The 16,696-nt window shown below is 47.2% G+C and overlaps 1 protein-coding gene across 1 annotated transcript in view; it reads right to left on the reverse strand.

The window, feature by feature from the left end:
• fn1a (fibronectin 1a) overlaps positions 1-14,924 on the reverse strand; it is a 31,078-nt gene extending 16,154 nt beyond the window's left edge. The window contains exons 1-16 of the mRNA XM_035651411.2: positions 14,547-14,924; positions 13,415-13,540; positions 13,149-13,286; positions 12,688-12,819; positions 12,311-12,448; positions 11,616-11,774; positions 10,759-10,956; positions 10,421-10,603; positions 9,762-9,938; positions 5,234-5,389; positions 4,786-4,914; positions 4,367-4,510; positions 1,217-1,338; positions 910-1,078; positions 370-555; positions 111-239 (exon numbers count right to left, since the gene is read on the reverse strand). Coding sequence (XP_035507304.2) covers positions 111-239; positions 370-555; positions 910-1,078; positions 1,217-1,338; positions 4,367-4,510; positions 4,786-4,914; positions 5,234-5,389; positions 9,762-9,938; positions 10,421-10,603; positions 10,759-10,956; positions 11,616-11,774; positions 12,311-12,448; positions 12,688-12,819; positions 13,149-13,286; positions 13,415-13,540; positions 14,547-14,676 — 2,416 coding nt within the window. The 5' untranslated portion in view covers positions 14,677-14,924. The remainder of the gene's footprint in view (positions 1-110; positions 240-369; positions 556-909; positions 1,079-1,216; positions 1,339-4,366; positions 4,511-4,785; positions 4,915-5,233; positions 5,390-9,761; positions 9,939-10,420; positions 10,604-10,758; positions 10,957-11,615; positions 11,775-12,310; positions 12,449-12,687; positions 12,820-13,148; positions 13,287-13,414; positions 13,541-14,546) is intronic.
• Positions 14,925-16,696: the final 1,772 nt, after the last annotated feature.

Below are 16,696 nucleotides of genomic sequence, written 5' to 3' on the forward strand. Positions count from 1 at the left end.
CACTGGCACACGTTTGCTGGATTGCTTGCAGATGCAAAACTATATTTCAGTTTTAGCGGCAGTCATTGTTTGTGCATGGGAATATGAAGTAGGAGAGAGTGTCTATTCACCAGTGGTTTGTGAAGTGGTAAGAATGAGGTTGTCATCTCCTGTATCTGTAACCTCATAGACGTTGACGGTGTACTTCCTCCCGGGAAGAAGCTCATTAATGTTCACTGAGGTAGCTGTGCGGGGAAGGTCTGACAGCGGGGAGATAACGTATTAATTTGAGACAAATTATAAAGCACAATATGTGTGATACTTATGCAAACTGTAACCAATCCAAAACTATGAAAATGTATTTACGTATACGTATGCACATGCACTTACCTAGCACAATGGGCTGCCCGGTGCTATGCCCCTGCTCACTGAGCTCATACTCCACTCTGAAACCAGAAACCGTGTCGGAGGCGGAGACCCAGGAGATGACGAAGCTGCTGGAGGTGATCTCGGTCACCGACTCGGAGATGTCGACCATGGGTGGAGGCTGGGTGGTCTCCCCTTGGGACGTCGCCACTACAGGAGAAAGGTAAGGGGAAAAACAACGAGAGTTGACTAGTTGGCAACACTGGCCGGGACACAGCACACTGTCTTTAAATCTCCAATAGAAACTATTGCGCTTTTATGATGCTGCAAGCACTTTCCCAGGCCCCCCGTCTTCAGTATCACCTTCCATATTTGGCAAACCAGTGACAGTGGACAGGATTGGACAAATATTTTTGCAGTGACCACGCCGAAGAAAAACATCCACGCCTAAAAAGCCCAACGCGGAAAAAGTAGCCAAATCAACTGGACGCGGTTCATACTGTCGCCACGAGCTGCGCCCTGCAGCTCGGCCAGCCCCGACATCTGACGACTCCCTCAACTCACGTGATCCATAGTTGGTGGTGAAGTCAAAGCGCGTGACCTCTCGGCGTCCAAACCGCAGAACGCTGACCAGCTGACCCTCGTAGGTGATGCCCGGCTTCAGGCCAGAGATGGTGTAGGAGTTGAGATGGCCCGGGATCAACACCTCCCTCCAAGGGCTGGGGGTGTTTTTCTGTCAAATGCGATGAAGGGCGTTCGTTAAAGGGAGGCGTGTGGGGCTTCTTTTTTTTTTTTTTTAAATCTCAACATCCACGGGAGCGATGGGCAAGAAGAGAAGTCCCGTCTTTGCAAACTATGAGAAAAAACTCACCACTCTCCACTTGAGGATGTACTGGCTGATGTGAGCAGACGCGGGGGCGTTCCACTGGATGGGGTGGGAGTTGGGTTGGTTTCCCGATTCCGTTATGATCACCTGGACGGGACGGGTACCACCTGAGAGAGAGAGAGTGATAGGTGAGCACATCAGTCTCATTGTTCTGTACCTTGTATCTTCCGATATTGTGATCATTTAGGATGAACTGAAAAACGGACAACATCTTGAGTTAAATCATGATGACGATAAGTGCCAAACCATCACCAACTCTAACATAAAGGCAAATCATGTATTTCTCTATAAACGAAAATTTCATACACCTGCACTTTAACATAATCCGACTTAATGCCAGGTCAGTGTGTGCAGCAGCATTTTGCCGAGCAGAACGCAGAAAGCGCGGGGGACGAAAAAATAGCACATCCCCGTGAGATTCCAGCGCAGATTTCACCACCTCTTCCCACGTCCTTCTCTACTCGCTGACCTTCTCTGTATTAAACCGTGTTTCCTAACACACCCCTGTTCTGTTGGAACTAAAATGTTGCTGCAGAAATAGTTTGTTGTTACGCAAGGCAGCATTTAGTGGTCACATGATGGTAAAATAAAAGCTCCCCATATTAATGCTCCTATAATTCTCTGCCCTTTTATTGCGATGTCTAACCTCTGTTGGTTTTCCTCTGCTTTGGATAGTAATGCAAACACGGAACTCAAGGGAGTTGGTTATCAGAACAGTTTAGCAGTCCTATGATGAAGAAACTTGGTTTCATTGTAGGAATCTAACAGATAATAGTTAAAAAAATAAATGCTAACAAAATGTACAACGCATTTCAATCCTCTGTCAAATGAACCCTACAAATATGAAATATTTGAATGGCCTCATGTGATAAAGATGGATTGGTTTGATCGAACGCTCGCAGACGCATTATGCAAAAGAACGTGACGACATTAGAAACGAGGAGCACCCAATGAGAGGAGTACGTCGAGACATGAGTCGTTGAAAGGAATTAAGGCAAAAAAACAACATCGAAACAGAACATCAAGGAATTCATTGTGCGGGATAAAGTCTTTTTTGCTTGTAGAGGCGAGGGTTTCGGTGCTTAATTAATCTCCTCAAGGCCTCGCGACAGGCTGCCAAACGTTTAACAGCTGTCTTTAACATCTGGGCACGTCTGTTAGTGGATTCCTGGGAAAACCTTGCTGTGGAGAGTTCTGCAGCGGACTGGAGCTCAAGCGTGAGCATCCGACAGTACGAGTTAGAATGTACAAAAGGAACTGATCAGCACTAGCTGACAGTTGCAGTCCCCGGTACAGGGTTCAGAAACAAAGAGAGGGTGTCAAATCAGCTCTAATGCAAACAGAAGTCATTTGGCGAGCGGGATCCCGACATATAAGCTGTGCTGATAGAAACTGGTAGCCCTCCATAAAGGAACTGAGGTTTTCTAACCACTTTTCCAAATAGCAGACCTGTAATCAGAGCAAGTGGCTTGGTTAACCAGAAGTTGCGAGCAGATACACAAACCTCAAAAACAATCTGGGACCAATTACTGTCTTATTACAGACCCGCAGGCCACTGGCGAGTGTAAGGGTTACATAGAATCAGATGTGCGACGCGCATGAAAACGGAAGCACGCTTTGCAGAGTGGATGCGTGTGCGCGCACACACACACACTCTCTCACGGTACTTCATGCGCACATACGTCTCATGCATGCACGCACGCACGCCCCCTTTACTTTGCAACCATATAGACACAACATTCATTCTCGATAAAGGTGGCTGCATGACTAGACGGTGATAAGGGCCCCAGTGGAGGGAAGCAATATTGAGAGCCATCCTAACAATAGGAAATGGCCCAAAAGATTAAATTAAAACCCAAACAAGTAGAAGATAACACGGGCGGCAGAAAAGGAAAGATCTTATCAATGTGGGGCTAAATCGGACCGTGCCATTTTTTTTTTTTAATACCTTTTATGGTGTTTTACCGAGCGAGCCAAGAGATTTGGCGTCTGGATCTGCTCCTCGCTGCCCTTAAATCTTAGTGTTGCTGCATTTTGTATGGCTAGGCACGTGCGCGCGCGCACACACACACACACACACACACACACACACACACACACCAAGTTCACAGCTGGTTGCTATTACGGCCACTTATGGCAGAGAGCAGTGCCCTACATTTTGTATCAACCTGTTTCACACACAGCAATTCACAAACAAGTATTAGTTTGAATGTTCCTTTCCTGAAGACCAGTCAAAGCCGAAGCTGAGCCTTGAGCTACACCGACACATTCGTGTTCACTGTGCCATATGATAAAAAATGTTTTTGACTCAATAGAGCACGCCCACAAACAAACATCATGAATCAGTTTCTATCACGATTCAGAGAAAATGGGGAGGTTGGACTTGAGTTTCCATAGAACACAAGACACCAAGAAAGTAAACAGTAGTTTACTGTAGATCTCAACATGGGTTGTATCTACACCTAACAAATGGAAAAGTCCAACGAGAAAACAAAAGCCAGACTATCTGAACGGGCTTTGAAGGAACACAGACGTACGGAGGAGGAAACTTAAAGTTGATACAAAACTGTAAGACAGAGGATGTTGCAATAAGTTGGCATGACGTGACCTAAAGCCGTGTTTGGTTTCCAAATGAGGCATATATGGTTACTGTTCTGGACGATTGCTAAAATCCACAAAATTATAAAACTGCTTCTCAGAGAGCTTCAAAGGGTAGTCGGGTGTACGTGTCTGGGAGAAGTATGCACACACACACACACACACACACACACACACAGCGCCGTGTGGTGTTTGGTACAGCTGTGGCAACGGCACAGGGGATGTGCCACATGCGCGCAAGAACAAAGGCCCCTGGGTGGGGGGTGTATTTGTAAAAGAGGAAATCACACCCCCCGCCCCGCCCCCCCCCCCCCTCCCATCCCATCCCATCCCTGTCTGTTTCACATCAAAGTCGTGGGCCTCATTTTTTGAGGTGACTTAAGCAAACATTTTCCACCGGCAAGAAAATGAAGCACAGTTTGTAAAAGTGAACTCATTTCCCCCTCAGCAGTAACAGCAGCCGAGAGCACACGTCTATGTTACAGCAAAAAATCTGTCTCCTACAGTATATGAGGTATTTTATGGTCGACATCTTACCAGGGTACGACTGCTGGGGCTCGCAGCTGAGCTCTCCCAGACCGTTGCCATGGCAGTAGCACTTGTACATGATTCCGTGGATGACTTTGTCCCAAGACTCGCCGATCTGATAGAAAGCTCTCGTCTCGGGCTCCTGGCACTGATCTGAGGGCAGAGTGACACGGAAACCAGGTCACCGACAGGAGCTTCGGAGCTGGCGCGACCGCTGCTCCCCTGAAATGTCATTCTTACACAAACAGAATGAATCACTAGTCCAACCAGCAAGCTTACAGAAATGAATCTGTACACAACTTTTCTCTCTGCTGTTTGCATTGCATAAACTTGCATGCATGAAGTGGACTTCGAGTAGGTGAAAGACCAAAAAAAAAGTTTAGTTTAGTCCATTTATGTTTTGCACCCTATGTAGCGCGTTAACCCACCGATGGCGTCACACTTCCAGCGGCCACGTCCCTGTCCGAAGCAGGAGCAGTTCATCATGTATCCCTCTTCGTGTTGTTTGGTGAAGGTCTGGTTCACCTCGTAGGTGAGACCGTCCACAATGCACTGGTCTGCAACCAAACACAGACGCGGATATTGCAAGACATGTTAAGACCTGGCACAGCGTATCCCGAAAAGAAACCGAATACGTCAGCGCATTTGCACATCTGCTCTTCTGAGTGTGCGTGCGCGTGCGTGCGCCTGCGTCTCTGTATGCATGAGTTGCAGGTGCAACTAAAGCCCCGTAAAGTGCAGGTGTGCAGACTCACTCGTGACCTTTTGGCAGCTGAGGGATTGTATCGCGCGCGACCTTTCACCCCGTCACTCGGTGAATTCGAATGCTACCCAGGCGATCGTCATCACGCCACGCACCTGGCCACAGATACACACCTTTGAGCTGGGAGTAGGCGACGCAGCTCCATTCCCCTCGACCGTTGCCGACGCAGGTGCACCGCATCATGTGGTCGAGGACGTCGTGGCGTTTGTCCCACTCGTCCCCCACGCGGTACATCACCCCCTCGTTCGCCGTGCACACCTCCTCGTGGGCTAGAACACACGCCGGAGACAAAAAAAACTGTTAGACAAGCACGGACGAACGTGCCGGGCCATTCATTCAGCCCGACGCCAAGATCCTCTCTTGTTTTTTAGTTTTTTAAATGTGCCTGAAAATGCTCTGTGAAAACTACAGCTAACTCGTACACGACACAGACCAAAACACCCCGCTCAAAATAATCTTATCCACACGCACAGGCATGCATCGGAATAAAAAAAAAAAACCAAGGGACACATTATAATGAATGATCACCGATCCCACCCTATAATTTTGACACCGGAAACAGCTGTTGCTTGTGAGAATGAACGACTGTTTGTTCACCGTGTGTCCTCCGGTAATTAAAAGAGAGTGAAACGGAGAATGATTACAAAGGTGGACAAGCAGAGACCCGGCAGCGTGACAGAGAGTGTGTGTGTGGGGAAAGTACATGCCTCACGTATTCTCCCCAGACCCCCCAGAGTAGAAAATAATAATATATTAGAGCAGATTTTAACGTTATGTGTGAGGGGCTGAAGCAGCTCTTGCAATGAAGTCCTCGAGCTAAAAAGTGTTGACGAAGGTTCAAGGAGTTATTCGCAGATCACAGGACTGACGCGTTGCTTCGGTCTTGTCGCAGTTGAGCTAATGGAGCAGCAGCAGCAGACGAAACTGATATGAACGCATGCCCCGCGAACGCATCTATGTATCTCTGCACAGAGGGGGGGGGGGGGGGCAGATCTGCTGTCTGGGCGCCAATCCAGGCCTTTTCTACGTCAGGAAGAATCTGGAGCAGAGCCAGACATCTGCTTTCCTAGAAGTGAGAGGGCCCTTGGACTCGGTTTGATAGCCGTGCACAGAAATACAGTGACTCGAGATGTCTAGGACAGTCGAAGCTTCCAGAGATTTTTCCCTGCTGTACTCTCACCCGGGCTCGCGCGGACATTTTACGCACATTTTACAAGTGGGCTGGTGGGAAAAACATTTGCTTTCTCACATACACCTCCTCTGGAAAAGTTCCGTGAAATGTCCGGACTTCAGTGCATGTCTGAAGGCACCTTAAGGCCGAAGTAGAGCTGCAACAGTTAATCGATTAGTAATCGATTACTAAATGAATCGCCAACTATTTTGATAATGGATTAATCGGTTCAAGCTGTTTTTCATGGGGGGGAAAGTCAAAATTCTCCGATTTCTGCTTCTTAAATGTGAATATTTTCTGGTTTCTTTGCTCCTCTAAGACAGTAAACTAAATATCTTTGGTGTGTGGACAAAACAAAACATCAACATTTCTTTTACCATTTTATGACATTTTCCGGACCAAACATGTCATCGATTAATCGAGAAAATAATCGACAAATCAATCGATTATGAAAATAACCGTTAGTTGCAGACCCTAAACTGAAGTTAAAACGTGTATATTCGTGAATACCTCGGCCTATGAAAAACAAAAACAAAAGTTTTTATCTGAAATGTTCACTTTAACACTCATGCGTTATTTTCTTTTAAATATATCTGTGAACATTTTTCACCGAATGTTAGGTCGTGATTTCACAAGTGAAAAAATCCTCCTCGCTCGTTGCTGTTCATTGCTTCTCTCGTGTCAGATATAACTTGAACCCTTGTGTTCTGGCGCAGAAATCCTTCGGTTCCCTGGAATATCTTCCCACGTGTGATCCGTCTGTCCCAGGTACAAAGGGCTGTCTAGGGTCTGAAAGTATTTGGGTCGAGAAACACCTTTTTTTTTTTTTTTTTGAACCTACAAATCCGTCCACGTTGTTTAGAAGCAATCGATACTTTCTAAGGGCAATTTAACCGCTAATTTAATTGCCCTTTAAAGTGGCCTTTTAAAATTTTACTGGCTGTTTGGACGGAGCAGACAACAGCTGTGGGAGTCAACCCCCGCGGCAAAACAGCTTCATGACTACCTGACGGTATGTTAGAAAGGGAAGGCACCAAAAGATCTGGGGCCATGATATGGTAGAGGGATTCTTATATACAAGTCATTTTTTTTTATGTTTGAGGGGGAGAAAAAACAGTGGCTGTAATTGTGCAAACGGTGCACTTTGCATAATGGAGGCGTACCCACGGCTGTCGGCTCACAGCCGGAGGCCGTTGGTCTACCGAGCCGAGAGCACATCACGGCAGACACCAGGGTTTAACTTCGCCATTAACATCTCAACTGGCATGTTTGTTTTGACAATCCCTGTGAAAGTCATTAATGTCAATATGAAAGACCCCCTGCCGCTTTGACCGCTGCACCGACAAGACAACCTGCTCCGACACTGGCTAAAGGGCACGGACGCTCCTTTTTTTTTTTTTGGTCCTTGTTGAAATCTTGACAGGGAGTGTTTTCTAACGACAGGGCGTTGGCTCAAAAGGTGCCCCCCGCCCCCCGGGACGGACGCAGACGTAGAAAGAAATTCTGAAGAAAGGTTAGCAAAAGAAAAAAAAAATTGATTTAGCAATGGCAAAAAAATAAATAAAAAGATGACTAATCTCAAGGCGGTCACGTCCGTGGGTCACGACACCAGGTCCCCTGACTCCCTAAAAGGATCACCTATCTGTCTTTCACAAAAGATAATACCCCTTTCACAATAAAAATAACCACGTAGACCCGGGTTTTTTAAACGCGGGTCGACCCGCGTCTTTCACACTGCGAGCAGACCAGGGTCTGATGGACGTGCAGTGACAGTTGGCGGCCATAGAGGGCGGCAGAGAGCGGCGCGCGCCGTAAAGCAAAGAAGAAGAGCAGTGTAGTAGACCACAGAAAGCACGGTCGCCAGTGAGCCGGTGGTCAACCTCACTTTATATCTTGTACTTGTCACCGTCACTCTTTCAAAGGTCACAAGCTCAGCGCAGTGTCGCGAGCCGAGCCTGGCCCTTTAAGCAGGTGTGACTCATAATCTTTCTTCTTCAGAACATCAACCTGCCCTGGGATGACGTACTGGAACCCTTCAGCTACTGAACTGAAGCAATGCCTGAGAAGAAAAGCCTCCATGTTCCTCTAGAATTACACATCCGCGACTTTTGCGAGCTTGGATCTGCCATCGTAGACCTCAGCGCGGGAATGTCACACCTTCATTCCACTTCACCTTTTTTTTTTTTTTTTTTTATAAAAAGTACGAACATGGCAATGCGGGTGTGTGGGGTGGGGTCTGCATCTGCGCAAAAAGGCACAGCCAGGCATGACGGGACAGGTCGCAGACGCCCAGCGTGCAATCTGCACATCACACACGGTGGTGGAAATATGCTGGCTTGTCGTGATGGTGTTTGTATTACGAGTGGCTGTGGCATCTACGATGAACTTTATCTTTGAATTAGGCCTTTTTTTTTCTAAATTAGACTTAGATTCGATCATGCATTAACAGCAACATCTAAAGCGTTCCCGTAGATTGTCATCGTTTGTTCTCTCTTTCCAGCTTGATGGTGCCATCATTACCATGACACCACTGCGTCACAGACGTTAGTGTAGCGTCAGGGACCCCCTGGTGCTTTAATGGCTTCGGCCTCTTTTGTTAACCATGCGGACCTAATTAACACCTATGCAACACAACAGCACGTCTTCTCTGAGGGCAACAGTGACTTCAATGTGAATTTGGCAGCACTAAAAAAAAAAAAAGAACAAGGCGTGAGAACTGTAAACTAGATCGTGTCTGTTCCATCAGCTCTGGCTCCTTTTTTTTCCTTCTTTTTAACGTCACTCTGATAATAGCTTTTATGCAAATTGAATGAGATCACCCGTCAAAATCTTTTCACTGCTGACGGGAAGGATCGCGAGAGCACAAAGGGCCAAGTTAACTCCGCGATTCAGACGGGGCGGAGATGCGTTTCACTTAAGACTGGGAGAGACTTTGCAATTAGTTGCGCTAATCACATTAGTTGCCCCCCCCCCCCCACACACCCCCTGATGAGCTGATCTGCGGTTGGTAAGTTTGCCGGGCCTGAGAGAGCGTGTCCACAGTAACGCAGACACACTTCAACACCAGTTTAATTCCTTATATTTTGGCCATTTATCCACGTTAAGTTGTCATCTGTTAACCCGTGAAAATGAACCATTTTGAAAAACACTACATTAAACGGATCTTAAAACACCTCTCTCTTATTCAGGCCTCTACTGTATAATGACGACATCTGATTGTTGTTATTAAGAGTTTACACGTTCCAAGTTTGGACAAGTTCGGTTCACATGCGTCATTGATGGGATGCCTGCGCTACAAGCGAGAAGATTTGAGTGAAAATATCAATGTCCCGGGACAAAAATCGCTATGCTAGGAGAAATGAATCCATCTCAAGAATCCACTCTGACCATCAATTGTTTAATGAGGGTATGATATATGTTGTATGTCTCAGTGTCCACACACACACACACACACACACACACACACTTACCAGCCATGGGACAGAAGCCAAAATGCTGTTCTCCGTCATAGTTGGTCGTGGTGCCACACCACTTCATGCCATCTCGGCGTCCATCCGCAGTGCAGTCGGTGTAGTTACGGCCGTTGTAGAGGTAGGGGAACTGGCACAGAGCCCCGTTAGAATTGCCGCCTCGCGTCGTCACCATCGCTGTTCAAAGAAGAAAAACTTGCTGTCACTTTGACTTATATCAATATACAAACCACAGCACAACTCCACTGTAAGTGGCCCGTGTATATAGTATTAAAGAAGATACGGAGCAGCTGCTTCTTGAGACTCTTCCAGGGTTTCGCTTTTAACTAGTCAGTCAGCAAACTTATTGTACAGATATTGACTAATTTAGCTCACACAATGACAATAGGTTACATATCTTGCTGTGTAATATTCCTAAATAACCATGCCATTGCCTGTCGTTCTGACCAGAAATGAGACAAAGCTTATCTTCAAACTTCAAAATGATAATGTTGCGTACAGAACATCTGAGCATTAACAGGGGTAACATCAATTGGCTCACATTACAGCCGCATAAAGTTCCAGTTTTGCCATAGACAAAACAGCTCTCCGCCCTTTCTCAACAATCCGAGTTCCCAACACAATTCCCACCTTTAATAATATTTGTTACGTCTGCTCACCATTCTTCTCTGTGCAGAAGGAATACTTCTGCTCCGTCTCAAAGTCGGAGGAGGTGGAACACCACAGCTGTCCGTCACTGCGTCCGTCGGAGATGCAGGAGTGGTAGGTCTTCCCCTTGTAGACGAAGGGGAACACACAGGGCTGGCCCCCGGAGTTGCCGCCATACACTGGAGCTGGTCCATCTGGACCGGGACAGGAACACAGGAAAACAGGTGAATATCACACACAGGTAGGACCACTTCACACCGTTGCGTTCCCCTGCTGAGTTGTATTATTGGTGACTGTGCCCCGGATTACCTTCTCTGAAGGGTGTAAAAAGCGAAAGAGCATCTCTTACCCCACTGCTCACAACTGACTCCGCTCCCAAGACAGGTACAGATCATCTGCTTGGCTCCCTGGCTCTTAATCCAGCGCTGGCCCACGAAGTACGACAGCCCTGCGTCTGTCCGACAGGGACCCTCCTGAGAAGGCTCGGGCACGCCGGCAGGCTGGTAGACCGCGGGCTGGATGTTAGTGATCACGCGGGAGCCGGTGCCTAAAACATCACACGGGAGGCAAGTCAGATACGGCAAAAACAGGAAAGGATACAAATTCAAGTTTCGGCTATTAATTGCACCACGCTGGTTTTGAGTGACGCTGATGCTCAAACAACACAATTGGTTCCGTTTAAAATGTAGGTGATCTGAGAGAAAGCGAAGCGGCGACAAAATAGCTAATTATTTCAGTTATGTACGGAAAAGTACTGAAGTTACAAACAATAATACACCAGAAAAAACACCTTTGAATGAACACCTGCAACTGCAATACAGCTCTATGCAAAAAATTCAACTGAAAAAAAATATATTCTTTCAGAATCAGCCAGTCACTTTTGGTAAAAGTTAACTAAAACCACCAAACATTAGTGAAAGAAGTTTCATTTTACTGTCCGACTCACAACGAGCAAACGCGTTCGTCTCGCACCCCGTAATCAACTAACGCCACTTCAGGCACATTTCTCCCTCCCAACTCTCCTGCGTCTCATTCCTCGCTTCATTCCCTTATGCCGTTTCTGTCTCACTTCAACACTTGGACACTTGGCACCTCTTATCCCCCCCCCCACAAGCATCTGTCTCTGGTGTACGTTCCTCTCTCCACACGGCGTGCGAAGGGGGTGGGGGGGCGTCGGGGATGGTTAGGGACGTTATCAGTTCTCACCCAGGCCAGTGGTGTGAAGTGAGGCATGTCGCTCACACTTCCACTCCCCTCGGCCGTTTCCTGTGCACAGACACTGGAGCAGGTGGCCCCGGGCATCTGTCTTGGTCCAGGTATCTCCGATGCGGTAGGAGGTCAGCGTGTCCTGGTCATTGCAGCGATCTAGAGAGAGGAGGGAATGACTGGGATCAATTATGAAACACATACAAACGTACAGTTGAGGCTGCACTGTGGCTTTCTTGGTGGAAATCTCCAGGGGGGGGGGATTCCTGCAAGGCCACCCTGAAGTGTCGCATGTGACAACAAGCCGAAGGGGAATAACATCCGTCATCATCTGTTGCATCAGCCAATTTCATTATGGACTTGAATATTGGTTCCAAATAGAAACACATATGATAAACATTTCCTCCAACAAAAGGAGCTACATTTTAGGTTTAGTCCTGCCAGAAAGGCTAGAGACTTGTATCTCTAGCTGCATGTCTACAGACACATGTGACTTGTTCAAAAAGAGCAGCAAAGAATCGAATATTCTTGAGAAGTACAATCACGCTTGTGTATTAAACACATGATACAATGTGGCAAGAAATAGATTAATAAAAGACACAACGTCAATTAAGAAAAGGAGGATTTCTTTTTTTTTTTTTTAATGGGGAGGTGAAGATTTGATGAAAAGAAATAAAAAATAAAGGGTTTCGTACTTCTGGAGGTGCATGTGATGCGTCCACTGCCCTCTCCCAGACAGGTGCAGTCCACCACCATCCACCCCTGGTACGGCTTCTCCCACGTCTCCCCGACAACATAGGACGTGCCCGCCGAGTTGTCGTAGCAACGCTCGGCTGCAGGAAAAGAACACACAAACTCGTAAACTGCTGAATCAATTCAAAATGAAATTTAATATTTGACACAATTGAACTCTTCCGTACAACCCCGAAAACAAAACGATACCCTTGAAATAATCTAAGCATACTGTAAAAGTATCCTGACCTTTAAGTCAAACCAGTAGAGCAAATCAGCCGGTCATTGGCCAGGTACACACACAGCCGTCTGCTAGTCAGTGACTGTCTGGATGACTCACCGATAGGTTTGCAGGTCCACTCTCCTTTGCCGTTACCCAGACAGACGCACTCCAACATGTAGCCTCCTGTTTCGTGGGGTCTCCTCCAGGTGTCACCTATCTTATATGAAGCCCCACCCTCATGACAGCGATCTGAGTAGACGAGGGGAAAAGGAGATAAGTGTGTGAGAGAGAGAGAGAGAGAGATATGACCATGTGTGTGTTTTCACAGTGAGAAAGCAAAGGAAAAAAAAACACAACCTCAAACTAAGAAACGCACACAGACATTCATCCAATTATCTAACCACCCAGCTAACCGCAAACAGCCGCATGGCACCGGTTGTTAATCGGCTGCGGAGGATATGCAGATCAACCGGTTTAATGGCATCAGTCTGGCAGACCGGGATATACGCACATGAGCTGGGGGGGGCGGTGTGGTCTGCGGTACAGTGAGTGACAGCTAATGAAGGAAACACACTTACTGGCAATGGTGCAGCTGATCTTGCCCCTGCCAGAGCCGATGCAGGTACAGTCCCAGATCATGCCGTCCTTGGGTCTCTCGTAGGTCACCCCCACGGTGTAGTACTGCTGGTTGATCTTGTCAAAGCACCTTTCCTCGGCTGCGCAAAGAGAGCAAAGCGGGGGAAAAATGTGTGTGCCGCACGTGCGTTTTCTTGCAGGCCAAGGACCGACGTGGCGAATGACGCAGAAACCATGCAAGAAAACACGGGAAACAAAAAAAACTCACCTTCGGGTTTGCTTTTACACTTGATGCCAGCGACTCCGTGGCAGGTACAGACCAGCGTGCTGCCCAAGTACGGCCGCTCCCATTGGTCGTTGATGCCATAGACGTTGCCATTCTCTAAACAACCATCTGACAGGAGAGCAGGGGATTAGAGGAAGATAACACAGCTGATGGAACTTTGGTTTAAACTGGATTCTAGCAGCAGGAGGTGAAATAGGGAGAAGAAAAAAACACACCCCCTGCCTTTGCTCTTACTCCAAAACACACAGTAAATGGAAAATGTGAGGGTGGAAAAAAAACAACACACGCACTCCACCCACAAACGCTGTACCTGCTTACCATGTCCCTATTTTTAAACATAGACAGACGAATGCAGCCACTGGAAAAAAAATGCTGACGCCATAAGTAGAACCCTCCGAAACACAGTGATAAGCATGATGGGATGACAGACACAAACACAAACGTGTACCACAAATAAGCAAAGGGCCTAAAATGGGAATTGTGCATCGTGTTGCGGCACAAGGTTTTCACCAGAGTCTGTGAGACTGAACTCTGGGTGTGTTAACTTGACTTCAAAGGGCCCCTTGGGCTGAGCAATAAATCTGCTGCACAGACATGGAGAATAATATACACATATTCTTTTTCTTCTCTCCCCACCACCAGGCGTGGTCTTTGTTCACATCTCATGACCTCACATGCCCAAAACATCTTTTTTTTGTAATTTGTCCCCCCCCCCCCCTCCAGTTTACATGTGGAAGGAAATTGTATTTATTTATTTGGGGGTTCTTTTCTCTCTCTGGAGATTTGATCACTGGAACTTTCACACACGGAAACAGTTAAAGGAGCAGTCGAGGATTTACTGATTGAACAACTGATTGAGGACTTTTTTGTGTGGCGATTATGAACCCACGGGGCGTTAGCTGAATTAACTGGGATCACAATCTTGACCCACATTACTTTGGGGACCCATGACATGTCCCGACTGATTGGTTTCCCATCTCAACAATGGAAAACGATTCCATCGCGAATGCCATTTTACGCACAGGGATCCTCTGGTGGGCCTTTGGCAACCTAACATCTTGGGAGGGAGACATTTTTAAAAAAAAAAGCAAAGCTGAAATCAAAAAACACTTACCCTGAGACACTGAGGGGACGTGATGCTGCCGCGCCTGCCTCCGACTCCTGTGCGTCCCTTTGGGCATGCAGTTCACCGCGCTCCCGAGGCAGAGCGCAACAAGCACCCTGGCTATGGTGCTGCCGGGCATACTGTCTAATGGCGAGGGCTTCCAGCCGACTGCTGCAGGCTGCGGTTACAGGTGCGGGCTTCTTTGTATCGTCTCCGGGGACGGAGGCAATTGGGCTCCGGTGCAACTCTTGGTTTTTCCGCGCTGCGCTTCGACCTGCCCCCCCCGCAGCTCTTTGGAAAGTCCGCTCCTCTCCGGTGCGCTGCAGCCCCAAGTGTGCCGCTCCGCAGTCTGGGGGTTGTGATTTATCCGGGCTTGGCTTTCAGCCGGAGGTGGGAGGTCCCGGCAGAAGAGAGCCCGACCAGGAGCCGGGGGGCCAGACACACTTTTTTTTTTTTTTTACGACACGGAGACGGTTACGCACACTAACTCATTTCCCTCGCTATGAGGTAAGACGAGCTGTATGTAATGCGGATGCGCCGTGGCTGTATCCATGCGACCCGCAACACGGGGAGGAAAACAAACCGTCTCTGGAATCGGGATGCAGAGGCAAAGGCCCATTGAGAGGATTGTGAGCACCTCGACATTTGGCGCACCCTCTCCAATGTCTCGGTCTTTGGCACCATGGAGGCCGATGGGGGGCGCAGCCCTGCAATCAACTATGCAATCAACCCACCATCTGTAATATAATATATATAAACACCGTTGCAGGGTCTGCAACTAAAGATTGTTTTCATAATCGATTAATCTGTCGATTAGTCTCTCGATTAATCGACTAGTTGTTCGCGACGGAAAATGTCATAAAATGGTAAAAAAAAAACACTAAAAACTAAAAAGTGTCCACCGTAGTTTCCCAAAACCCAAACATGATGATTTGTTTTCTCCACACCCCAAAAGATTTTTAGTTTACTGTCACAGAGGAGCAAAGAAACCAGAAAAAGTTGTAGGAAGCAGAAATCAGAGAATTTTGACTTTCCCCCCCCATAAAAAAACACAGTGCCAATTTAAATCGATGATCAAAATAGTTGGCGATTAATTTGGTAATCCATTACTAACCGATTAACTGCTGCAGCTCCACACTGTGGCCTGATAGAGACTCAAGAGATTCTACCCCAGTTCTCTGGTGTGAAACTGTGACTATTTTGTGCTAAAAAACTCTATTAATATATGTTGAGCCCCCCGCGTTGCTTCATTCTATCCTTCCAAAGGGGCCCGTGCCCCCTGATATCCCACAAAGTCAGAGTGTGAAAGGCCGCAAGCCTTTATTTCCCACTTCGTTTTGCAACAAGTTCATACCGAGCATCAGTAACCCCGACTGCTGAGTGATATTGACATGACGTTGCCTTATTGTTGGCTCGTGTTCATTCCAGTCGGACAGCCCCTCGCTGCACGACACTGATGCTGTGCAGCGTACCGGCCTATAGGTGTTACACGGCCCTCGCAACCATCTGCGGGAATTAGGTCACATGGCGTCAGCGTCTGGAAAATCTCCAGTAGCCTAAAGTGTCAATGTCTGGAAAGTGTTTTGTATGGGAGGGGAGTTTATTGAAATGATTCCTTCCATGATACAAACTTAACTTCTGTGATGTCCAAGTCAAGAGGTCTTCTATAATTTTTTCACTCTCTCACCTGGTTGTGCAGTTTAAGTCTTTGGCGCCATATAAAGAAAGAGGAGGGCACTCCATCTCCCGAGTCTGCTCGTTTCTTGTGACGGCTTGTTTCTGCGCTTCACGGCATTACATAGTGGGGAAAGCACGGGGTTCATTTAAGGTGTACACATTTTTTTGAAGCAAAGTCCTTTGAAGTCAGTTAGAAATGTGTTTACGGTGTAATTATTTGGAATAGAATTGACTTTTCCCTCCGCGTTGGCTGCATTTTGTGCCGTAAAACCCTGTAAATAGTGACCACTTTGTAAACAGAAACCTCCGGTGATGCTCCTGCGTTTGCCAAACTTACACATTTGTTTGTGTTCCCAATGAGCGGTAACTTCTCTCCATGGCGTTATCATCATCCCCAGGTGATTTACAGTCATGCAGGGTGAGTCCCTGGATTTTCTTTTCGGTAACAGAAACGGGGGTCTTGGTACTTGGTAAGACCGTCT

The sequence above is a fragment of the Scophthalmus maximus genome, chromosome 14 (genome assembly GCF_022379125.1).
Source record: "Scophthalmus maximus strain ysfricsl-2021 chromosome 14, ASM2237912v1, whole genome shotgun sequence".
Lineage (NCBI taxonomy): Eukaryota > Metazoa > Chordata > Actinopteri > Pleuronectiformes > Scophthalmidae > Scophthalmus > Scophthalmus maximus.